Genomic DNA, 26,167 nt, shown 5'->3' on the forward strand with positions numbered 1-26,167 from the left:
CCGTAGCGTATTGCCAAGTTGTCTCCAGTGGTAATGGGATGGAGGAGATGATGATGATGAGGTCACTGACGTGACTTGGGTGCCTGGATAGAGCAGAGGAGGAAAGTGAGGGTGAGGAACAATCCCAACGAGGCAGCCATTATGGAAGAGTAGAGAGTAGCCACCCTATTCCATCACATTGTGGAGCTGTTATTTCCCGACACCCTTCCCACAGCTCAGCTATCTGGGCCTTTTTTAGCACATGTGCAGCCGATCACACTCTTGCAATTTGCAAACTTTATCTCAATCATATCAAGCTTCGGAAAAACAACAGCCATTTGGGTACCACATGCTTGACAAGGCATTTAACCTCCCACCACTCAGCCCCTTGGCAAGAGCACCTAAAAACCACACAAAAGGGACTCAATTCTGTTCCTCCTCCTAACTTACTTCAGTCTACCCCATCTATACCTCCTAACCTCTCAGCAGCCTCCACTGACAGGGATGATGGTATGGAGCAGGGTGTCCCAGGGTGTGCTTTACAACTTCTGCCTTTCCGTCTGGTGGATTCTGCCCCCCCCCCTCGTGAATTTTCAGAATGTGCTGTACCACAATGGCAGGTTCCCAGTTGGTATTTCTTTTCATGTAAGGCCATTCCAGCTCTGTATATAAGGAAAGCTGCGCTAAGTGACATTGACCATAGGTGATATGATCAGAAATGATAAATGTCCCAAGAAAAAGTCCCAAAATAATGAGTGATGGGTGAACAAATACAGTCCAAATTCAGTATATCACAAATGCAATCAATGTGTGTAGATACTGCTTACCAGATGAAGCAGTAAGATGAGCATTATTGTGTATGAAGCCAAGCCAGATGGAAATCTGCAGGGGAATCCTCCCAGACGATATCCAACTCAGAAGTGTAGATTGATGAATATTGCAATAAAGAATATAATAAAAAACATAGCGTGATACTGTATAAAATAATAATAATAATACTAATATCTCCCGTGTGCATCCAGGGAAAAGTGATAATGAACACCACCACCAGCACAGGCTGCTTACCAGAGGTAAGAATATAAGAGCAAATGTCAGATCATAGATAAACGAATGGAATGAGAAGAACCACCACCGTACTCCCAATCAGATTACCAGATTCATGCAGGTAAATCGTATGATATAAAGTCGCTTGAGTTAACAGGACCATCACCAAACATCCCCGCTTACCAGATAACGATAATAGAATTGCATGTAGCAAATCAGGATGGCACTGATGAATGGCAATCCACTGGTGAATGGAAATAAACGCTCCCTTATCAATGAGGCTGACCCGCACAGAAACTCCCATGATCACATGGAATCAATGATAAGAAAAATGCCCATAGCGTAAAACCATTTATTGTAAAATCATAAAACAAAGGGTTGCACTTACAAAAGTAGGTGAAATAGCGCTGAATTGAAGCCGCCGGCCGGTCAGCTTCAAACACCCGCCTGAGCGTCTCGTAGAGGTGACGTCAGCACGCCGCGACCGACGTACGTTTCGTCAAAAACTGACGTTCTCAAGGTACTTTTTTTTTCATTCCAGCTCTGTACCATCATGTGGAAGGCAATGTTGTGATATCATTGTGCAAGGCAGTCAACCACAAAGTCCACGTTACTGCTTACATATGGTTCAGCAAACATCGTTCGTTCACAGCACACTGGGTAACTCTGTTTGCAATTTGGAAGGATGCAGCACAGGGCTCAATGCTTTAGCTTGTTGTGCCACCACATCTCCATACAGCTAGGGGTGATGATGCAAGATTTGTCAGCTTTACCCCCTCCTCCTCCTCCTCCTCCTCCTCCATGCCCTCCTCTGCTGAATTGTCCTATGAACCACAAGTACCCCCCTAAGCATTCAAGGGGCTATTCAATGAGTCAGGCTAAAAGGTGCCATGCAGTACTTCAGTTGGTGTGTCTAGGGAACAGGAACCACACTGGAGCAGAAATCCTTGCAGCTCTGCAGGGGCAGGCCCAGAGGTGGTTCATGCCATGCCAGCTGGAGCCAGGAATGGTGGTGTGCGATAATGACACAAACCTCCTGTCCGTCCTTAGACAGGGAAAGTTGACACATGTACCATGCCTGGCACATGTCCTCAATTTGGTGGTGCAGCTTTTCCTAAATAAGTACACAGGGTTAGAAGATCTGCTAAAGCAGGCCAGAAGAGTCTGTAGCCATTTCATGCGGTCATTCACAGCCAGTGCTCAGTTGGCTGAAATTCAGCGGGAATTGCACCTGCCCGTAAACCACCTGGTTTGTGGCATGCCCATAAGGTGGCACTCGACTTTAGGAATGCTGCAGCAGCTGAACATACAGCAGAGGGCTGTCAACGAGTGAGTGTGAGTATGGCACAACAGCCTCAGGCCGGCTCAGCTTTTTTTCCCTAAGCCAATGGCTGCTGATAAAGGATGCGTGCACTGTACTGTCACTATTTTAGGAAGCCACAAAGATGGTGAGCCGTGACAATGCATGCATCAGTGACACAATCCCTATTGTGTTCCTGCTGGAGCAGACTCTGCATGGCATTATGGACAGGACACTCGAGGCAGAACAGTGGGAGGAAGAGGAGGACTTCCTTTCCTCTCAAGGCCAGCTTTGACATTTTTTGACAACAAGGCCAATTCCTCCTTTCATCAAGAGTACCTTTATTTGGTTACGGTGTGAAGGCGCCACAGACACCCAAAGACCAGCTTTTCTGCACCTGTTTGACAGGTACATATCATTTAAATTTTTGACAGCAAGGCCAATTCCTCCTTTCATCAAGAGTACCTCTATAGGTTTATGGTTTGAAGGCGCCACGGACACCCAAAGACCAATTTTTCAACACCTGTTTGACAGGTGCATATCTTTAAAATTTTTGACAGCAAGGAAAATCTTGCTTTCATCAAGAGTACCTCTATAGAGTTCAGGCGTGGGGGCACCTTCAAGACACAAAGACTAATTTTTTCCACACCTGTTACTTCTATCCAAAGTCTGTGGAAGAGACACCAGAATTTACCCAAAAAATCTCTAATCTTGTTCCCAGTGCACTTCATTGTGCCTCATCATACAGACTGGCTCTCCAAGCTGTTGTTTACAAAAAAAGAAAGCTTGTAGGGAAAGTTTTTTTGGCTTTATAAATGCAATTATTTTTGCAGCAGCTTCTATACACAGTACATACGTGCCATTTTACAGATAGGCTAAGGGGAATCCCCAGGCACTATATTGAAAGGAATTTTTAATTTTTATTGTTAGTTCTCATTTTTATGCTTTCACTTTAAGCATCAGTAAATCACTGATCCTTTAAAAATGAAGTTTTTTTTACAAACTTTTTTTTTAAATAATACATGTCCCCCAGGGCCCCTATAACATTGTATGTCCAATTTGTTGCATATAAGCCTTCAAAATGAGCACTTTTGGTTTTTCCAGTTCGGGTCCTATAGACTTTAATGGGGGTTCGTTATTCAGTTCCGAACTTTCGCGATGTTCGAAGGTTCTGGTGCTAACCGAACAGGGGGTCATTTGCCCCATCCCTAGTGGGAAGCTTAGACCTCACATCATTGGAGGAAAGAAAATCTAAGAGTAAGAGTATCATAATACTTGCACATATTAGGGCACATGATAGTACCCTGCACATCATTTGCCCATGCTTTATTTTAATTTTATCAGATCTTGCTACTGCAACTCTGCCAACTGCTTTGACCCCTTTCACACGACCATTCCGATCAGATCTGCCTGTCATTTTTTTTGGTGGACCTTATCGGACAGTGCATTCACTCCTATGGATCAGTGGGTGTAAATTAACTTGGGTCAGTTTACACCCATCTATCTCCGATTTGATCTGGTCCAGTCTGCTAAAAAGAAATGGAAGGGGATCCCTCCTCCTTCATGTAGGCAGATTGGATTGGAGCTCTACATAAACTGAGCAGACTTAGACCTGTCATCTGCCCACTCTGCTCTGATCAGCTGGGGATCAGTGGACAGATCCACTGCTGATCAAAAGGGAGTCCACCCACTGTAAAAGGGGCTTAAGAGACCAAATAATGAGGAAATCTGCTTTGCAATGGGATGCCAGAACTAGAAAGTGTTAAGGTTCCTTTAACGAGTAACCACTTTTGTTGAGAAAAAAACATTCCCCTCTGGATGATCTATGTGCCTGGCAGGGATTTTAACAAACTTTGTTGCAGATTCTTACCTTTTGTTATTCTGAAGAAATAGCTGTTTGTTTCTCTGTATCCATGTGGAAAGTGAATCTGTATGGGAGTGGTTTTGTAATTATCAATCAGCTGCTGCACCTACAGGGGTCAAATGAGAAAAATTGAAGGGTCTTCATCCCTTTAGACAAGATTTCCCTTTGGGAGTATGTCAGGGGATGCTCAAAATCAAATTTGTATGTGTAGACTTCTGGGAAAAATCAGTGAGTCAACCACAGAAGCAGGAAATTACATATCTGGAGGACATTCTGCACATCATCTGTGTACAGAACGCCTCCAGGTAGCCATATTGCATTACATGTTACAGAAAATTACAGAGCTGCAGATTGAAAAGAAAAGGTAATTTTTAAAAATATTCAATAACAAGATGATTTGTGTTGCAATTGTATACACTATATTATATATTTTCTTATTTGCTATTTTTTTCTCCACAAAAATAGAGTTACCCTTTAAAGTATATATTTACCCTTTTTACTGTGAATAGAGTAGGAAGTGTTAAGAACGCATCATATTTTTTGCCCTATAAATCCCATAGGGGAGATTTTACTAACTTTCTTTTCTGTAAACACAATAGTAACTGATAAAAAAATCTCTCTAAAGTGAAGGCATTGCCCTCTTTAACAGTTTTCACTAGAACTAGTTTCCTAATTGAAGATTTCCTCTCTATTCCTGTTCTGGTGTCAACTGACAATTTTCAATTTTTCTTCAGTTCCAGTCCCGGTTGCAAGTGGTCACCAGGAATAATTGAGAGAGTAGAATGAGGGAAACAAAAAGCAATCAAAACTTTATAGGGGTATAACTCCTCACCACTCCCACCAAACTCCCCACCAGAACTAAGAAGACATACATTAAGTATGTAAGTAGTTTAATCCTTTCTGGCTTTTTTTATTAAATACAATCTTTAAACAATCCCAATAGTGTTTCATCATCACCAGTGCTAACCACACAGCGATAGACTCAATTCTTTCAATATTTTTCATTATGCTAAACACCAGAGCGGCTGTAATTTCTTCACTGCATTTAAAAAATAAATCAAGGTGTATTACGGTATATTGCCTGCCTAGCTCTACAACAATCAACATTTAAACAGGATGGGGAAAAGGGAAATCTGTGCTGGCAGGATAGATGCTTTAGAGAAACATTTTAATGATACGTTCTCCTTTAAAAAAAGAACACCAAATAACAATTTTTTTTGTAGGAACCTGGAAAGCATTGTAGCAGATCGTGGGTGCAATGCAGGGCTCCTGCAGAGTGTAAGTGTAAACTGTCTGCTCATACCTCCTATGGGCAGGCAGTTACACAATGACAGGAAGAATCAGTAAACTACCTAGAGCACTCAACATCACCCGGGTAGCTCATTGAGAACTACAACCTGCCAGGCACAATGGCTGTAGGAACTTGTTCATTAATTCACAGAACTCTGTGAAAGAATGGCATGGATGTGTGGGCGGAGCCCCCCACGGCCCCACTCTTTTCAAATAGTGACAACAGGGGTGGGGAGAAGATAACTGGCCCATTGTCACAGGAAGTGGGGGGGGACTGGGGAGCGGCTGCAGGAGCGGGAACATGTCACATGTTCCACCCTAAAAAAGTGAAGTTATCCGCTAGGTAACCTAAGACACAAATAAATAGAAGGATTTTTCTCACTACATCTAACACACTGTTGAATCTTCAATGTTGATTGAAATTCTTCTTTAAGAACCTAATTATGGATGCAGTATGGACTTTATTATATAAATGAATGCTTCTTTGCAATCTGCAAACACAAAAATGCTGAAGTATATTCTGAGTACTCCAAAATAGCATTACTTCTTCACATTAGTATGCTGAATTTAAATTGTCCTCTTGACGAGAAGTAAAAAACGGGCCTTGCGCAGCAGATCTCCAGAGCAAAAGAAATAATCAATGTGATGTTGAAGTGTCTGGAAAACTGCCAGTCATCCATATTCACGAAAGCATTGAGAGAGAAACTCTGTCTATCTACAACTGCCAACACGTCTTAAAGTTATTATGTACATGTTTACTCTAAGCAAATATCAATGAATTTCTACTTTTTCCTCTTCAGATCAGTTCTTTTGCATGAATAAAATATTCTATTAACATTATAATAACATTGGATGATGAAAACAGCACATTATTCCAAGTACTTTTTATTGGCTTCATCAAAATTGTTTACTAGTTTGGTTCTGAGAATTAGAGTATTATTTATCAGAACTTGCTATGCAAGTAATGTAGAATTTTAGCAGTTACTTTCCAGAACTAGACATTAGATATTGCATAGAGACAATATGCTTTTTCAAAGAAAATTGTACAAAGAGGCATGTTAATTAAAATTGCTGGCCTCTTGCTGAAAATGTTATTTACCTGGCTGTCGCTTGAAGCCACTGGATCAAACAGCCCGACAATTAGCTTTTTAGATGAGAAGTTAACAACCTATTTCTCTTAGCACAGGTTTCCTTTAAGGCTGGTTCACAACAGATGCCTTCCAGTGCATTTTCAAACTGAATCCAGAGTGCATGCACTGTGTGTTTGCCATGTACTCCAGAGGCCCAAATTCACACAAGTACAGTCAGTTCCAGTGCTTATAACAAAAGTACAACTTGCTGCATTTTTTTTCGTCCAGAATTTATCAAAATGCTTGTAAATGCACAGGAGTGCACCATAATGCCCATTGTCCTAATGAAAATAATTATTTTGTTTTTTTTATATTGTAATTTTTATATTTTTCCAAAGTAGTATAAACAAACAGAAAATCAAATAAAATATACTAAAATTACAAAGAAGTTATACCAAGCAATCTGATTGTGCAAGTACCAATTTATGTTCCTTTTAAAGTTTCAAAAGAATAACAATTTTCAAGCAACAAATCAAAAAATGCATTAAAAAAAATGTGTGTAAATGTGTACGTAAAAATATATCCGGAATACTGAAATTGTATTGTTAACAAGCCCCCTGCTTTCCCCACTTTTAGTCTTTTGCACCTTACTGTATTACCATACACCTGACAAATTAGCAAACAAGAAAAGTTAAGAACACAAAGTCTAAATGTCCTAAAAAACTAGCTGCCTCATCCCTAAAAAGTAGCAGAAAAAAAAAAAAGGGAAGAACCCCCATATGGGACTTTATAGGCAAAAATAGAGTAACATAGATGTCAATATAGTAAAAACATGACATTTATTTCACATAAGTAAAAATAAACATTACATGTGCATATTATACATAAAAAACAGGAAAATGGGACTGTCTGTGAGAGTTAAGTGTACAATAGATATAATCAAAGAGAACACAAGGTGAGAGGACGGTATATCTAAATCACCGTGTTCACACTGATATGTCCAGATCCTTATCCAACATGTTTCGGAACATCACTAATTCCTTCTTCAGGTAATAGATTTAAACATAGTACAAGGCTCCATGAAGTACAAATATATCATTTGATACAAGTATTATGCAATGTATATCTCACTTATATCCACTAAAACAAACATGGCAGAAAAATACTCACAATATTACATGCGTATCCAAATTAGTATCGGGGGTGTAGATCCCATACACCTGTTATACCAGAGATACAGCATAGGTAAGAGCCCTTGATACAGGGCTGCCTGGAAGTGGGTTATACAAATGTCAAATATCAGTGTGAACACAGTGATTTGAATATACCGTCCTCACGCCTTGGTGTTCTCTTTGATTATATCTATGGCACACCCAACTCTTACAGACAGTCCAATTTGCCTGTTTTTTATGTATAATTTTGACATGTAATGTTTATTTTTACTTATGTGCAATAAATGTCATGTTTTTATGTTTTTCTATTTCTCTATTTCTGGGGGTTCTTCTCTTTTTTTTCGCTGTCTGACAAATTAGATCCAGAGGTCTTGGGCTGATTTAATAAAGAAGATGAGAATTGTCACAAGAGTAATCAGTTAAATTACCTATTCACCTGAGAAACATCTAGCTAGAGGCATCATCCTGGTACCGTTGTTTAGAGCCAGTGGCCGGCTTTCCGGCGTTAATGCAGCTTGGGAGCCGCTGGATCGTTACCCCGGCAAGTGGGAGGAGACGCCCCCCCTCCTGCCACATTCCACGGCTCTGCCCGTGTCCCCTGGCCCACCGTCCGCATGGATGGAGTCCTGATCGGATCTCCGATGACTTAACCCGGAGGCGGCATCCATGACGTCACATCCGGGTTACTCGGCTGCTAAAGGCGGTAGTTTCAAAAAGGGAATGTATTCAAAATGACATTTTCGGTGTTTTTAATACATGAAAGTGTAGTGGAGGGGTCTAGAGTCTTTTAGACCCCCGATCCCTCCATAAAGAGTACCTTTCACTGCATATTGCTGTCACAAGGGATGTTTACATTGCTTGTGACAGCAATAAAAGTGATCAGATTTTTTTTTTTAAAACCTGTGTTAAAATTTAAAAAAATAATAAAATAAATAGGAAAAAAATTAATAATTTAGCCGCCCCGTCGCCGTGAGCTCGCGCACGAAAGAAAACGTATATGGAAGTCATGCTGTGAATGAAATCGCTGTTCAAACCACACATGTGAGGTATCGCCGCGATCACCAAAGCGTGAGCAATACGAAAAAAAAAGAACTACACTCTAACTCTAAACTGGTAACCGTTAACATTTTTTAAAGCATCGCCTATGGAGATTTTTATTGACCGTAGTTTGTCGCCATTCCACTGGTGTGTGAAATTTTAAACCGTAACATGATGGCTATCTATTTACTTGGCGTGACATCATCTTTCACAATATACAAAAAAATGGGCTAACTTTACTGTTTGTTTTTTTTTAAATGCAGTGAAATGTGATTTTTAGTAATTTTTCCAAAAAAATGGTGTTTGAAAGACTGCTGCGCAAATACCGCGTGAAAAAAAAATATTGCAATGACCGCCATTTTATTCTCCAGAGTCTTTGCTAAAAAAATATACGTTTGGGGGTTCTAAGTAGTTTTCTAGCAAAAAATACTGATTTTAATTTGTAAAGAAAAAGTGTCAAAATTAGGCTCAGTCTTGAAGTAGTTAAAATGAAAAAGAGTTTCCTTCTCACATGACTGGATTGTAAAACTGAATAAGCAAACACATTTTTTGAATGAATATTCTCAACTCTTTTAGTCAATCAGCCTCTTTGTCTTGGAATCCTATAAATATTTAAAGAAATGGTGGAATAGTCCAATTTTGGGTGGGCATTTTATTTGAAAAATGTCCTCAATCTTTTATCCGTGAAACAGTCTGAACAAAAATGATCAACATGAGGTCTGAGTATGACCAACTCATGAAAAAATGGGTAATTGATAGCAAGCCTTGCTTCTACACACATTTTCTGTTCTGATAAAATGTCATGCAAAACTTGTGAAGCAGAGTTTTGAGAATTTTTTTTTTTTACAATATATTGAGTTCCATGAGTATAATGAGAAACCACTTTTGATGAGGAAAAAAACATTCCCCTCTGGGTAATCTATGTACATTACACAGATTTTAGCAAAATTTTCTGCAGATTCCTACCTTTTGTGATTCTGAAATATAGCTCTTTGTTTGTCTCTGCTCATCTGTAAAATGAATGTGAATGGGAGTGATTTCATAATTATCTATCAGCTGCTGAACTTGCAGGGTTCTAATGAGGAAATTGGCAGGGTCTGCATCCCTTTAGCTGTGATTTCCCTTTGGGAAATATGACATTTTTGCTGCAGGGGATGCCCAAAATCTGGATATAAAGTTAATAAATGCCAAAAAGGCAAAAAGAGGAATAAGATTAATAACTCACTGACTCACCAATCATATGGTGTGGGTGCAACTACCCCAAAATGCCAAACTGCACAAAATAACAGCTGTAAAGAAAAGACTGTATAAAGCAGGTATCACCCAAGCAATATAGTTAATACAAAAGTTTATTGAAAAACAGTTAAAAATGACTAGTCCCAAATACAAAATATGAATCAACATCTTTCATAAGATAGATTGACACTATATCAATCATCTATTAAAAACACAATCCGAATTGTAGTCCCTTTTAAGTCAATTAAACATGTCTGTCAGTCCCACAGGAACTATAAAACTCTGTTGATGTTTGTAAGTAAGGTCTTGTAAGTAGATAGTTTCGATAGCAGGTATAGAAAGCTTTAAAAGGCATGTGAAGCAAGCAAATAAGGAGGTCTGCAAGGTATAGAAGGCAGCACTCAGCAGCAATTAGGTATGCAAGTCAATTAAGAAAGCAAGCTTTGTGAACATTCTTGGAGTGGAAGTCCAACAGAACTGAAATAAACACTGTAGTTTAAAGTGACCTTAAAATTTTGGCATATTAGGTATTGAATCGGATTCCACTGTGATTTCCAACATGCATCCAGATTGTCTCATGGGCCAAAATCGGACTTGTATTTTAGTGCCAACTTCGGGGAAAATGAGTGAGCCAATAACACAAGCAGGAAATTACTTTTCTGGGCGGGCATTCTATGTGACATCTCTGTACAGAATGCCTCCAGGTTACCTTATTGCATTGCATTTTAAACAATTTTTTTTGCTATTTTTTTCCCCATAAAAGTGGAGTTACCCTTTAAAGTAGAACAATGGCCTCCTATTAAAAACACTTGATTATAAGTGCATTTGCAGTTACTGTTTTTATTTAGTCCCCCTGCAAAGTCCCACCAATACCTGTTAGTGATGTCTACCCAATACAGCTTCCCGTGATAGTGTGGCAGAGATGCTGCACTGCTCCTGAATTCCGAGCAGAGATGTTACTTTCCTGTAGGTTATGCCTGCTTGCACTACTGTGGGATGAAAGCTATGAGCATTGTCACTGCTGTCAATCAGCATCTGGCCACACCATATCCTGCCAACTTTCAGTACTGGCAGCACTGCCTCTGTAGGCTAACTACTTTAACACCAAGCCAATTCTGAAACTTCTCACATATATGTAGAAATCTACATCCCAAACATATATTTTTTAAGAGGAGCCCCTGGAGAATAAAACCTTGGGTGTTGCAATTTTTTCTGTCACATAGTATTTGCCCAGCGATTTTTCATACTCAATTTTTTTGGGGGAAAAAAAACACTTTAGTGAATTTTAATGCACAAAACCACAATATACTGTAATACCCAAATGTTTGTTAAAATATAAAAGATGACCTTATGCCAAGTAAATAGATACTGAACACACTTTAAAAATTGTGCACGCTTGTGGAACAGCACTAAACTACTGTACTTAAAAATCTCCATAGGCAACGCTTTATAAGCCTTTACAGGTTACTAGGTTAGAATTACACAGGAAGTCTAGTGCTAGAATTTTTTGTTCTCGCTATAACTTTTGCAGTGATACCTCACACGTAAGGAACAAAAAAAGAATTTGGCTCAGTCATGGAAGGTACAGAAAGTCTTTTGTTTATTTTAAGAGGCTTGTTCATCACATAGTAATTGGAACTGGCATTTGTTTTCACAGCGTTCTACAGAAGCCTTTAATTATGCTTTAATCTGCTACAGTACCAAATGTGGTGATTATAAGCAGAGAAAAGCAATGCATCCACAGAATATAAGATCTTATAGACATTGAAGGAACCTGTCAGTTCTTGAAAGCCTCCTCAGCATACCATACTGGGCTAATGTCTCTGTTTTGTGTGTAATGATGTCAGGGTTCCGCCCATAGACTGGAGCTTCGGGTAAAGAAGGAGAGTGCTGGAGCTGGCTGGAGTTGGGTGTAGGGAAATTGATAGGGCCTCTTCCCTAGTCATAATAAGTATTAAAGTGGTATTACCACTGATTAGACATGGTGGTTGCATTTGTTTTCCTTTTTTTTTTTTTTTTAAGGCCTTTTTCTTTTTTTTTTTTACTTGGCGATGTGGCCAGTAACACACCTCCAGCATTAGAGAGGCACCACTCTGGATGTAAGAGCACAGGGGTACCTTTGGACAGCAGCATTGTCAGTCTGGAGAAAGGAAATTGTAGATAAAGAATTAGATACACTAACAAATTGAAGCCAAACTTTAGCTCACGCTACAGATACATGAGCAGTTACAGCAACATGTTTTTTTTTTTTTTTCCTTTAGGATATAGGTTTCACCCCTGTCAGTGGTAAATGGTTTGTCTAAACATTCTAACTGCTACATTTGCATCAGAGCTTATTCTTTTGAAAAACAACAGGCTTACTGGCTGGATCACCAGATGAAAATACAAGCCCAAAAAAGAAACCTAATGCAGCCATTACATCTTAGAATTGGTAGGCTGCAATATAATACATTTTTGCTTTTGGGTTCAACAGCTTTGGATTTTTTCATTTTCCTGGAGCTGGGCTTGAATCGATAATACATCACAGAGCAACCCACCACTTGTTAAACTTTGAAAGATCAGGCATCTAAAACCTTAACACTTTGCAGGAGTGGTCTATCAATTGCTACAGTAGTTAACTTTGTTTATCCATCCCTTGGCTGAAGCTGGAAACAAGGTTATACTTTGATAACTTACTTGCCAAATGCCATATTTTGGAGACTGTATGAAATCAGAACTATCCCAGGACTTGGGTGACATGCAGGCCCGGATTGGCCAATCGGGAGAACCGGGAGAATTCCCGGTGGGCTGGTCGGGTTGAGGGCCGGTGACACCGGTGTTCTAAAATTTAGAACACAGCTGACAGAGGGGAGGCAGGACTGGTTGCTTAGCAGAGAGGAGGCGGCACGGATAGAATACATCCTCGGGTCTGAGAGGAGGCGGGGCTGAGGCGAGACAAACTGCTTAGCTGGGAGGAGGCGGGACGGAGGTAGAGAAAAAATCTAAACAGCAAGCTCTGCATTATTACAATTATGCTCGACCTCCGTCCCGCCTCCTCCTAGCTAAGCAGTTCGTCCCGCCTCCGCCCCGCCTCCTCTCAGACCCAAGGATGTCTTCTCTCCCTCCCACCTCCTCCTAGTTAAGCACTTCGTCCCGCCTCCGCCCCGCCTCCTGTCTCAGCTAAGTAATCTGTCCCATCTCCTCTGTCAGCAGTGACCTAATGACGCCGGGGGGGGGGCGCCATTTTTAAATCGAAAGAAAAAAACTGCAGTGGCCCAGCAGTGGCACTCGCCTCTCATCACGGCCAGGTAAGACCCCTCCACAGCCTCTAACCATCTCCCCCTGTACCATGCCCACAGCCTTTGACCATCTCTCCCTGTACCATGCCCACAGCCTTTGACCATCTCTCCCTGTACCATGCCCACAGCCTCTAACCATCTCTCCCTGTACCATGCCCACAGCCTCTAACCATCTCCCTTTGTACCATGCCCACAGCCTCTAACCATCTCCCCTTGTACCATGCCCACAGCCTCTAACCATCTGCCCGTGTACCATGCCCGCAGCCTCTAACCATCTCTCCCTGTACCATGCCCGCAGCCTCTAACCATCTCTCCCTGTACCATGCCCACAGCCTCTAACCATCTCCCCCTGTACCATGCCCACAGCCTCTAACCATCTCTCCCTGTACCATGCCCACAGCCTCTAACCATCTCTCCCTGTACCATGCCCACAGCCTCTGACCATCTCTCCCTGTACCATGCCCACAGCCTCTGACCATCTCTCCCTGTACCATGCCCACAGCCTCTAACCATCTCCCCTTGTACCATGCCCACAGCCTCTGACCATCTCTCCCTGTACCATGCCCACAGCCTCTGACCATCTCCCCCTGTACCATGCCCACAGCCTCTAACCATCTCCCCTTGTACCATGCCCACAGCCTCTAACCATCTCCCCCTGTACCATGCCCACAGCCTCTAACCATCTCCCCTTGTACCATGCCCACAGCCTCTAACCATCTCCCCTTGTACCATGCCCACAGCCTCTGACCATCTCTCCCTGTACCATGCCCACAGCCTCTGACCATCTCTCCCTGTACCATGCCCACAGCCTCTGACCATCTCCCCCTGTACCATGCCCACAGCCTCTAACCATCTCCCCTTGTACCGTGCCCACAGCCTCTAACCATCTCCCCTTGTACCATGCCCACAGCCTCTAACCATCTCCCCTTGTACCATGCCCACAGCCTCTGACCATCTCTCCCTGTACCATGCCCACAGCCTCTAACCATCTCCCCTTGTACCATGCCCACAGCCTCTGACCATCTCTCCCTGTACCATGCCCACAGCCTCTGACAATCTCTCCCTGTACCATGCCCACAGCCTCTGACCATCTCTCCCTGTACCATGCCCACAGCCTCTAACCATCTCTCCCTGTACCATGCCCACAGCCTCTGACCATCTCCCCCTGTACCATGCCCACAGCCTCTAACCATCTCCCCTTGTACCATGCCCACAGCCTCTGACCATCTCTCCCTGTACCATGCCCACAGCCTCTAACCATCTCCCCTTGTACCATGCCCACAGCCTCTGACCATCTCTCCCTGTACCATGCCCACAGCCTCTAACCATCTCCCCTTGTACCATGCCCACAGCCTCTGACCATCTCTCCCTGTACCATGCCCACAGCCTCTGACCATCTGTCCCTGTACCATGCCCACAGCCTCTGACCATCTCTCCCTGTACCATGCCCACAGCCTCTAACCATCTCCCCTTGTACCATGCCCACAGCCTCTAACCATCTCTCCCTGTTCCATGCCCACAGCCTCTGACCATCTCTCCCTGTACCATGCCCACAGCCTCTGACCATCTCTCCCTGTACCATGCCCACAGCCTCTGACCATCTCTCCCTGTACCATGCCCACAGCCTCTAACCATCTCTCCTTGTACCATGCCCGCAGCCTCTAACCATCTCTCCCTGTACCATGTCCGCAGCCTCTAACCATCTCTCTCTGTACCATGTCCGCAGCCTCTAACCATCTCTCCCTGTACCATGCCCGCAGCCTCTAACCATCTCTCCCTGTACCATGCCCGCAGCCTCTAACCATCTCCCCCTGTACCATGCCCACAGCCTCTAGCCATCTCCCCTTGTACCATGCCCACAGCCTCTAACCATCTCTCCCTGTACCATGCCCACAGCCTCTAACCATCTGCCCCTGTACCATGCCCGCAGCCTCTAACCATCTCCCCTTGTACCATGCCCACAGCCTCTAACCATCTCTCCCTGTACCATGTCCGCAGCCTCTAACCATCTCTCCCTGTACCATGCCCACAGCCTCTAACCATCTGCCCCTGTACCATGCCCGCAGCCTCTAACCATCTCCCCTTGTACCATGCCCACAGCCTCTAACCATCTCTCCCTGTACCATGCCCACAGCCTCTAACCATCTCTCCCTGTACCATGCCCACAGCCTCTAACCATCTCTCCCTGTACCATGCCCACAGCCTCTAACCATCTCTCCCTGTACCATGCCCTCAGCCTCTAACCATCTCTCCCTGTACCATGTCCGCAGCCTCTAACCATCTCTCCCTGTACCATGCCCGCAGCCTCTAACCATCTCCCCCTGTACCATGCCCGCAGCCTCTAACCATCTCTCCCTGTACCATGCCCACAGCCTCTAACCATCTCTCCCTGTACCATGCCCGCAGCCTCTAACCATCTCCCCCTGTACCATGCCCACAGCCTCTAACCATCTCCCCTTGTACCATGCCCACAGCCTCTAACCATCTCTCCCTGTACCATGCCCACAGCCTCTAACCATCTCCCCCTGTACCATGCCCGCAGCCTCTAACCATCTCCCCTTGTACCGTGCCCGCAGCCTCTAACCATCTCCCCTTGTACCGTGCCCGCAGCCTCTAACCATCTCTCCCTGTACCATGTCCACAGCCTCTAACCATCTCCCCCTGTACCCCATAGACATGCATTATGTCCGTATATCATCCGCAAACGGATAGGATGATATGCAGACATACGGACCGGATGACACAAGTGTCATCCGTGTCCGTAAAAAAAAAAAAAAAGTGCCACAGCGGACAAAAAAAAAATGGAGCGGCCGTGTGAAAGAGGCCTTATGCCCCGTACACACGTGCAGATTATCTGCAGACTTTTGTCTGCAGACTTGCCAAAACCATATAATATGAGGTCAAACCTAAACACTTTCAATTTGTATGCAATCCGGCAGGCCCTTGCACTACATAGAAAAGGTAAGTCTGCAGACAAAAGTCTGCAGATAATCTGCACGTGTGTATGGGGCATTAGGCTACTGAATTTGCACTGAATTGTAAATATTTTTTGAAAAATACAATGAATTACAACGCTGTAGAGAATAGAGAACAGTGCACCTTTGCAAACTTATATTCTGAGGTGTTAATTACATTATTTTAATATAGTCAGTCATTAACTAAAGTTGGCCGGTCTAAGTCATGAAACTCCAGGGCTGAAATGAGTCCCACTCCGGCCCTGGTGACATGTAGCAGTCAATATTAGCCTTTTTAAACACTTATAGTCTGGAGTGGATGCCTTAGATAGCCTTTTTATGTGGTCTGATGTTTAAGATAGCAGGCAAAGTTTGAATGTGGGGGGATCCGGTGTGGATTTTTAAGTTAAAGATATGTCAAATTTTGGCAGCTGGTGGGTTGCTAAGTGATATAAAAATGGAATGCCCTAAAATGTTGGTTGCCTATGCTTTATGTGACACTATCGTCATAATAAAAATGTGAAATGGAATAGTTTGGAGTGATGGGACTTCACGTTTTCATATCTGTTTCTGGCACGGCATCATCCATGGCATTCACTTGGAGCACTAATCATTAGAAAGGTCCAGTACTGTGCAGAGTGCAGCTGCTATTTGATCTTGATAGGGTTGCTATGTGATATTGTTGCTATTAGATCAATAGGACAGCCATACTGAAGACATGTCCTAAAAAGTGTGAATATGTTGGTAGCAGTGGACTTCAATATAGATACGAGATTGGAGACTTGAAAATGAATGAAAGGATATGTATTGAATCTTGAAAAGTGTGCCTGCATGTGCCCAGAAATATTGCACTGCGCATGCTTTGTAAGAACTACACAAAATGCATAAATCAATAAAATATAAGTATAAAAAGGTATGTTTTCACAGATGTTTCTGTCAAAGCAACTGATGGGTTTAAATAAATGTAAAAGAAAATGCCAGGAGCTTAGTGAAATCTGGGAATATATTCCTTTTTATGCTTCTTAACTGTAATAAAAATCTCTTTGATCAATTCCGATCTCATATTTTCATATCAGAAGAAACACCAAAAGGTGTAGCTTCTCTTCATGAACTTGGGTGTTTCTCTGAAAATCCAGCTACTTCTTAAAAAGGCTGGCTATACACTGATCCTATTTTGGCCAGTTCAGCATGGACTCGTCATATTTCAATCAGTGTGTGGCCATCAATGCTCAACAGAAATCGATCTTTGATCAACATCTGTCAAAGGGACATGTTGAAAATTTTTCCTTGACCAGCAATTAAAGTCAATTGGCTGCAGTGGTTGCTCAGTATATTCTGTCAGCAGTGGTGATGCTGTCAAAATATAATGTGCTGACAGGGGGGATTCTTTGATTGTTTGCATGGATGGAGGAATCAGCCCACTGACCTAATGAAAAAAAAGCCGTGTATGGTCAGCGATGGTCTTTCACTGGAACAGTTATGGTCAATTTACTTGATATAAGGGGCCTCATATTCAGGTACTGACACAACCTTAGGCCCTATTCTCCTCTATGTTCAGTTAAACAGACTTGTCCATTTACACCAGGCTACCTCCAATTCAGCAAAAATAAACAGAAGGGGATCAGTTCCCCTCCATCTAGCCGGATCGGATGGAGGGGCGGTTGGATGTAAATGAACAGTCAGTACATTTGCATCCGACTGCCCATAGGGTAGAGCGGGTTGTGTCCGTGTCCATAAGATGAGCGGACACAGATCTGTCTTCTAGCTGCTCCACTCAGCTCAGCAGGGGATCAGCAAACAGATCCCCTGCAGAGAAAAACCGGATCTGACCCGAAAGAGCCAAAGGGCCACACATAATATTGGTTGAATGCAATGCTTCATAAAGCTATCAAATACTTCATACATGCAACAAGTGATGGTCAGAAGGCAGAAGAAACTGGAAAAATGTTACATTAGAGTGTTAAAAATCACCTTGATAAAAGCCCCTTTACAAATCAATGTTTCCACATTTGTTCCACATTCAGAGGAATAATAAACATAAAAAGACAAAAAAAATGGACAGCACAGAAAAAAGCAAGATAATATAAAAGAAATAAACCAAACCACCCAGTTTAAAGAGTATTTTTCCTTCAGTAACAAAACACAGACTTCTGTCTACAAGGACTCATAGGATTGCACAATTGAAAAAAAGTAATTAATCTTACACTAATCAGAGGTAAGTGCAGATTTAAAATAATCACAACACAAAACTTTTTGTGCAATACTTTTATAGCAGATCAATGAAAAGACAGCTTAAAATGCCATGGCCTACTACCCTTGGCAAAAGACCTGCTATTGGTAAAATGTAGCTGTAAAGAAAAAAACTAGTTTTATACTTACCTTACTCTGCATCACTGGAAGTGACTTCTCTGTCCTTCTGGGAAAATTTCTGAGCAATACAGAAGAGGCAAAATGTCATGAGATTGCACTCCAGTCCATTGCAAGAGCATCTTGCTCTATATTCCCCAGGATCTTGCCAGAAGGAGTGTAACATCATCCTCTCCTTGGTGCCGAAGGAAGAAGACAGGGTTGAGGTAATTGTGATCCCTAACTTTTTTCTTGGCAGATCCACTTTGGGACCTTTTCACCAAACTTCTCTCAGTTTCTCTAATTTCTTAGAATTTCAACATGGGGAGTTATTATGCAAGTTAAGAAAAGAGAACATTAGCGTTCAAAGTGTTGAAAAAAAAAAATCATGTCTTGGGAAAGATTACACAGAATTAGGGCAGAATAAATTATCAGAACAATTTTCATAAAAAAAATAAACAAAAAGTCTTTATAAAAAAGGCAAAGCTTACCTACATTATATATAGCAATATACTATTGTCACCCTTGTAAAATTATGTTACATGAACAATGGTAAAATATCAATTATGGCCTTTTATAAATAGGCCTCTTATCTTAAACACAACTAACAATCCAGCCATCTAACTAACTCCCCTGCTGTCCAGTAGTTGTGTGTCCCATTTCCCAGTAGGTCTAAGACAAGTACCTGAAATTAACTCTGGTGCTAACATTTCTGGCTTCTTGCTCCTTGTTGCCACTTCGTATCCACTTGACTGCTTTACAATTTTATTGTTCATTGTTCCTTGTTAAAATAAAAAATGCTATCAAGTTAAATTCAGGCTTGTAATTTAGATGCTTGATGAATTAGGTTGGCATTCCAGTAGCTTCTCCAAAGAATTGATTGCTCCTTTGTTTGCTGGGAATTATATATGCAAGTGGCAAAGTCCCCCGTTGATCTTTCTAATATTTAAATTCTAATATATAAATAGTTCCCACCTGCTGGTGGAAAGACATTTTCACGGGCATAAATGCCTGAATTATTTTATTAGCTTACAGCTAGCAACATACAGCAGCAAAATTCAGTTAATGTGCTATCATCTTGGTGGCAATTTGACCCCATGTTATTTATACATTTATCTATAGTTAAATAAGAACTCCATTAAGTGTTATCTATCCCGTATGCCTAATATAGTATTTTTATAGTGTATTTATCGTTTCTGAAACCAGTTCTTCATTAAAGTGAAGCTGTAATAAGTCAGTGTTATTTACATTTTTAGGTTGTTTTTTAAACTAATGTTTTATATTTTTTAATATATTATAAATCACTCTTAACTTCACTTCACTTCCCTTTTTCTCTCTTTTAACCCTTCATTTTTCATGGTGGGTCAGGCATGTATCTAAGGTTATGAGCTGTTTAGAGAGGAGGCTGCTCGGAATCAGCCATCCAGCTGGTGTCATCCTTCTGACACCCCTAGACATCACCCTTGCAGTGTAAGGGGTCATGCTGAAAGGACATTTTTTGGTTGTGCTTTAACACATAGAATACCTTTGACTTTTGAATTTTAAAGAAATATAGGTTGCTAAAGAGAGGCAAATGTTCCCTTTCACACAGTCTGTGGTTGATTTACTAGCTTGGTAACCTAGAAAAAGTGTATGTTCACTTTGCAAATTAAATGTTAGTAAATAAGGCGAAGCTGTGATTACTTTAGGCTGCATTCACACTTGAGCGTAGCGTTTTTACCGCATTTTTACCACGATTTTACCTAGATTTTTACCGCGATTTTCAGTCGTTTTTTTCAGGCGTTTTTCATTGACATCTATCAAAAACGCTGGTAATCAGCCCAAAAAGAAGCTCATGTACTTTTTTCAGCTACAGACGTTTTGCAAAACGCTCAGATGTGAACAGGGGCCATTTAAATGAATGGGGTTTTACTTGTTGGGCGTTTTGGAACGTTTTTTTGAGCGTTTTTGGAGCTGAAAAACACTCAAAAACGCCCAGGTGTGAATGGAGCCTAAAAGTTGTTTTTCAGCTTTACTTTTAGCAAACAATTCACCAACTGAGACTGAGTTGTGAGTCAGTGCTCATTAGATGCGATCTCTATGTGATTAAATGGAAATAAAAATAAAATGAAAAATATGCAGACTGATAGAAACAGATAAAAATGATAATGAAATAATATTATGGTGTTTTTTAGTCCATGTAGTCCATAAATAGCACCACAGGATAACAAGGCCAATGGGGAAAAAGGCCGGTGGTGACTGGACAGAACACTCACAAGATGGCAGCTCCTTGTTAAGGTATGGGATTCCCCCAAGAACAAAAATAAAAAGAGAAAACAGGGCGCCAGGTCAGTGCAAATAAAAACAACATTTTATTTCAATAACTACTTACATCTGATTTACTTGCAGACTGTGTGCAGAGGTGCTGTGGATTCATGTGTGGTAATCTAAGGTGGTAGACAGGGTGGGCTGTAGGGCTGCTGAAAATGTCTGGACCCGCTAAAGATCACAACTGGGGCTAATCACATTAGTAAACTCCAAGGCTCCCACCGCCATGTGACCGAAGATAAAACGGCCCAATAGAGAGACCACCGCTCACACAAGTCCAGACTTGCCACATGAGAGAACAGGAGAACCGCGGCGTTACAGGCTCTCACACACCACTTCTTGCTGCAACAAGACAGGGCACACAAGCTGGGGAGTTTCCGAGGCCCCTCCTCCTTCTTCAGGCTGATTCACCTCCCCAGAGGGGAAGAAAATATACTAGCACCCGAACGGCGACAGAGCTAATCAGGAGGGGGAATGGGAAGAGGAATGAGTGGAGCAGGGCTGTCCTACAAAACGCTCAGCAGGAGCATCTGGATAGCCAAGAATCGAGCAGGGATCCAGATGGAGCGTATGGGGATCACCAAAGGCAATAATTTTAAAGACAATTGAAAAATTACAAATAGTAAAAGGAGCAAGAAAGCAGGTGGGCTTCCATAGTTCTCCAATCCACCTATGTCTAGTGTATCAAAAAAAAAAATGTGAATCAATACAATTACCTGAACATATTTAAAAAAGAAACATATTTTAAACAATAAAAGTAGAAAATATCATATCATTTGTTCTACAAAGATTACATAATTTCATTGGTAAATAAATAAAAAAAAAAATGAGAATAGGGAAGAGGAAACATATAATAAATAAGTAAAAAGCACATAACACCATATATATATATATATATATATATATATATATATATATATATATATATATATATTTTTTTTTTTTATATATATACAGTATCTCACAAAAGTAAGTACACCCTCACATTTTTGTGAATATTTTATTATATCTTTTTATGTGACAACACTGAAGAAATGACATTTTGCTACAATGTAAAATAGTAAGTGTACAGTTTGTATAACAGTGTACATTTGCTGTCCCCTCAAAATAACTCAACACACAGCCATTATGTCTAAACCACTGGCAACAAAAGTGAGTACACCCCTGGATCAAAAGGTCCAAATTGGGCCAAAAGTGTCAATATTTTGTGTGGCCACCATTATTTTCCAGCACTGCCTTAACCCTCTTGGGCATAGAGTTCACCAGAGCTCCACAGGTTGCCACTGGAGTCCTCTTCCACTCCTTCATTACGACATCACCGAGCTGGTGAATGTTAGAGACCTTGCGCTCCTCCAACTTCCGTTTGAGGATACCCCACAGATGCTCAAAAGGTTTTGGTCTGGAGACATGCTTGGCCAATTCATTTCCTTTAGCTTTACCCTCAGCTTCATTAGCAAGGCAGTGGTTGTCTTGGAGGTGTGTTTGGGGTTTTTATCATGTTGGAATACTGTCCTGCGGCCCAGTCTCGATGGGATCATGCTCTACTTCAGCATGTCCCAGTACATGCTGGCATTCATGATTCCCACTAAGAACTGTAGCTCCCCAGTGTCGGCAGCACTCATGCAGCCCCACCACCATGCTTGACTGTATGCAAGATACACTTGTCTTTGTACTCCTCACCTGGTTGCCACCACACACGCTTGACACCATCTGAACCAAATAAGTTTATCTTGGTCTCATCAGACCACAGGACATGGTTCCAGTAATCCATTTCCTTAGTATGCTTGTCTTCAGCAAACTGTTTGCGGGCTTTCTTGTGCATCATCTTTAAAAGAGGCTTCCTTCTAGGACGATAGCCATGCAGACCAATTTTATGCAGTGTGGGCGTATGGTATGAGCACTGACAGGCTGACCCCCACCCCTTCAACCTCTGCAGTAATGCTGGCAACAATCATACCTCTATTTCCCAAAGACAACCCCTGAATATGACACTGAGCAAATGCACTCAACTTCTTTGGCTGACCATGGCGAGGCCTGTTCTGAGTGGAACCTGTCCTGTTAAGCAACTGTATGGTCTTAGTCACTGTGCACGCAGCTCAGTTTCAGGGTCTTGGCAATCTTCTTATAGCCTAGGTCATCTTTATGTAGAGCAACAATTCTTATTTTCAGATTGTTAGAGAGTTCTTTGCCATGTGGTGCTATGTTGAACTTCCAGTAGTCAGTATGAAAGAGTGAGAGGGATAACACCAAATTTAACACACCTGCTCCTCATTCACACCTGAGACCTTGTAACACTAACGAGTCACATGACAGGGGGGAGGGAAAATGGCTAAATGGGCCCATTATGGAAATTTCCACTTAGGGGTGTACTAACTTTTGTTGCCAGTGGTTTAGACATTAATGGCTGTGTGTTGAGTTATTGTGAGTGGACAGCAAATTTACACTGTTATACAAGCCGTACAATCACTACTTTACATTGTAGCAAAGTGTAATTTCTTCAGTGTTGTCACATGAAAAGATATAATAAAATATTTACAAAAATGAGAGGGGTGTACTCACTTTTGTAAAATACTATATATATATATATGTATATATATATATATATATATATATATATATATATATATATACACATATCAAAAAGGAAGGTATGCAAAGAGTCACACATTCAGTGGCAACAGAAGGTGATGGCTACTATAATAAAAATTCCCATCCTGGACATACATATACAGTAGTACATTACTCTAAAGGTTAATGCCCAAAAAAAAAAAAATAACAGAAGGCTTACAAGATGGTGTTAATCTCTTTATCTTTATTTAACCCTCTGGGTGCCAAAGAATCGAGAGTGAAAATCCAAAACGTCTTTCTGCGCTTTCTAAAATTGCTCAGCTAAGGGGTAATGGTTTCAATGACCCAAACTCGCAGCCCTTTGGTGGATTGACTGTGATATGATAAGGAGGAAATGCTTGCTCAGCATAGAAACTCACTGAAAACTGAACATGTGCACTAGTCAACCATTTTTTTGTGGGTTTAATCAGACTTTAAGCATAGTTAACATTTTTAAGCCCTGATGAAAAGGGAGTGTGTTTGGCCCATGAAATGTATTGGCTCTATTCTGCTGAGAATCATTTTTATCATTAAATTACCTTGGTCTCTTGTACATTTTTGTATTTTTGTATTGTATGTGTGAAAATACAATGTCCATGCAGGGGGGATTTCTCCATCCACCCTAGTTGCTGAAAAAAAAAAAAATACTTGTCTTTGGCCAGCTTTAGCCTGCAAAAGGAAGATCTGATACTGGCAAGAGCTCCAGGTAGGAACATGTGTTATAGATTAAAAAGAGTTCTATTTTCTTTTATAATAGTTTATGCAGAGAGACCTGAAACATAGTTTCTGGGTTTACATACACTTTAATGAGCCTATTTGTGAAGACTGGTATCTATAATTGCCTTTCTTTTTTACATAGTTTCTGTACTACATTATTTTTCAGTTTATAATTGATAGAAATAGAAATATGTGATGTTAAATATAGTGAAAAAAAAAAGGAAACTAGCTCATGAAAGGAGTGCCAAATGGGCTTCTGCTTTGGTGTGGTGTAAATTAGCATCGGCAATTTATGTTTATATTGTTCAGAAAAATTGGCAAAGTTACGTGTAAAATAAATTATGCATGTTTTTTTCTTATGTTAGCTTAATGATTGTTAAAAAATAAGTGGAAAACTGCAAAGAACAGCTTTCTAAATAGGAAATACAGTTTGAAAAAGTGTCTAATGGAATATATAAAAATGCAAATTGTATCTTTATTTTAACTTTAAATAGCCCTGAAATATTCCATCCCTGAAAATGCAACAAAAATACAAATGCTTCCCATATGATTATACTCTTTATTTATAAAGTATTTTAATTTAAAAATTACATCGGGCATTTATCATTTGAAATAATTTTATTCTGAAGGTTTTATCTGTACTTTTTGTTCTGAATTTTCTATCATAGAATTTTGTGCATGCACCATTTCTCTCTTGAGATTTCTTTAAGCTGCAATATGCACAACCTGCAGTAAAGATGCTTTAGGAACTCAGACAGTGTTGCCTGTGCGTGCACGTCACCTTCGGCAATATCTAAAAAAAAAAAAAAAAGGATGACAGTCAAATAATAACTAGTAAGGACAGTGCACAATGGGAGGGCCAAATTTACTGAGAGAACAATACAAGCTTCCGAAGCACTACGTCCCACTTCTTGAATGGCCAAAAGTGACAATGGCTCTTTCTGATTTCTTTCACAAATCTTTATCTAATAACAGTGACTATAGTTCATCTTTATTTATATTCTCTAGTAATAAAGCTTTCTGCATACCATACGATTTTTATTTCTGAACAGCCAAGTTATACTAAGTTCAGTTTTGTTAAGTTTTAATTAAATATATGGCTTACTATGGTTTTACATTTTAAAAAGTTATAGGTAAATTGCCTACAAAAACCTTTATATGCATAGTCAGCGATACAGGTAAGACCATAAAAATGGTGACCACAAAGAGTCTTCCATATTTTAGGCCTGTATAAATATTAATGTAGACAATCTGAACTGGGTTTGCTTTGCGGATTAGTCCCATAGCACCTGGTCTCCAGTGGCTAAATTTATATCATTTACAAGATTGGAGCAGAAAAACACGATTGACCAAAATAGGTAGAAATTCTAACCCACAATGGCAGTTTAAGCCTTGGTTCACACTAGGGCGACCTGTGAGGCGACCTGGTCGCCTCACAGGTCGCCGCAGGTCGCCTCCCATAGGGAAGCTGCGGACCCGTTCTAATAGGAGCGACACAAGTCGCTCCGACCTAGAAAAAGGGTCCGGAGCTTCTTTGGGGCGACCAGGAGGCGACCGCCATAGACGTCAATGTTATGAAGTCCGTGGTGGCCGCTCCGAGGTTGCGGCGCGCTGCTCGCACCGCGATCTCGGAGGTCGCCCCGGGAAGTAGCGTCGCGGTAGTGTGAACCGGCGCTCAATGTTATGATACGATTAATTATAAACAATAATGATACATTTGTATAACTACTTTGTAACCTGTGGTTCATTCTCCTACCTCTGTCTTTTAGATACATTTTAGTGAAACCTAAGCAAAATCGTTTTCTTTTTGTGTAGTTCTGTTAGCATACACATATGATCATTTGACCATACCTTAATTTGCACATATACATACAGTGGGGATCGAAAGTTTGGGCACCCCAGGTAAAAATTTGTATTAATGTGCATAAAGAAGCCAAGAAAAGATGGAAAAATCTCCAAAAGGCA

At 41.2% G+C, this 26,167-nt stretch overlaps 1 protein-coding gene across 1 annotated transcript in view; it reads right to left on the reverse strand.

Moving 5' to 3' along the window:
• NWD2 (NACHT and WD repeat domain containing 2) overlaps positions 1 to 19,334 on the reverse strand; it is a 673,505-nt gene extending 654,171 nt beyond the window's left edge. The window contains exon 1 of the mRNA XM_082251457.1: positions 19,257 to 19,334. Coding sequence (XP_082107583.1) covers positions 19,257 to 19,281 — 25 coding nt within the window. The 5' untranslated portion in view covers positions 19,282 to 19,334. The remainder of the gene's footprint in view (positions 1 to 19,256) is intronic.
• Positions 19,335 to 26,167: the final 6,833 nt, after the last annotated feature.

This window comes from Pelophylax lessonae (assembly GCF_965119305.1).
Source record: "Pelophylax lessonae genome assembly, chromosome: 1".
Classification (NCBI taxonomy): Eukaryota; Metazoa; Chordata; class Amphibia; order Anura; family Ranidae; genus Pelophylax; species Pelophylax lessonae.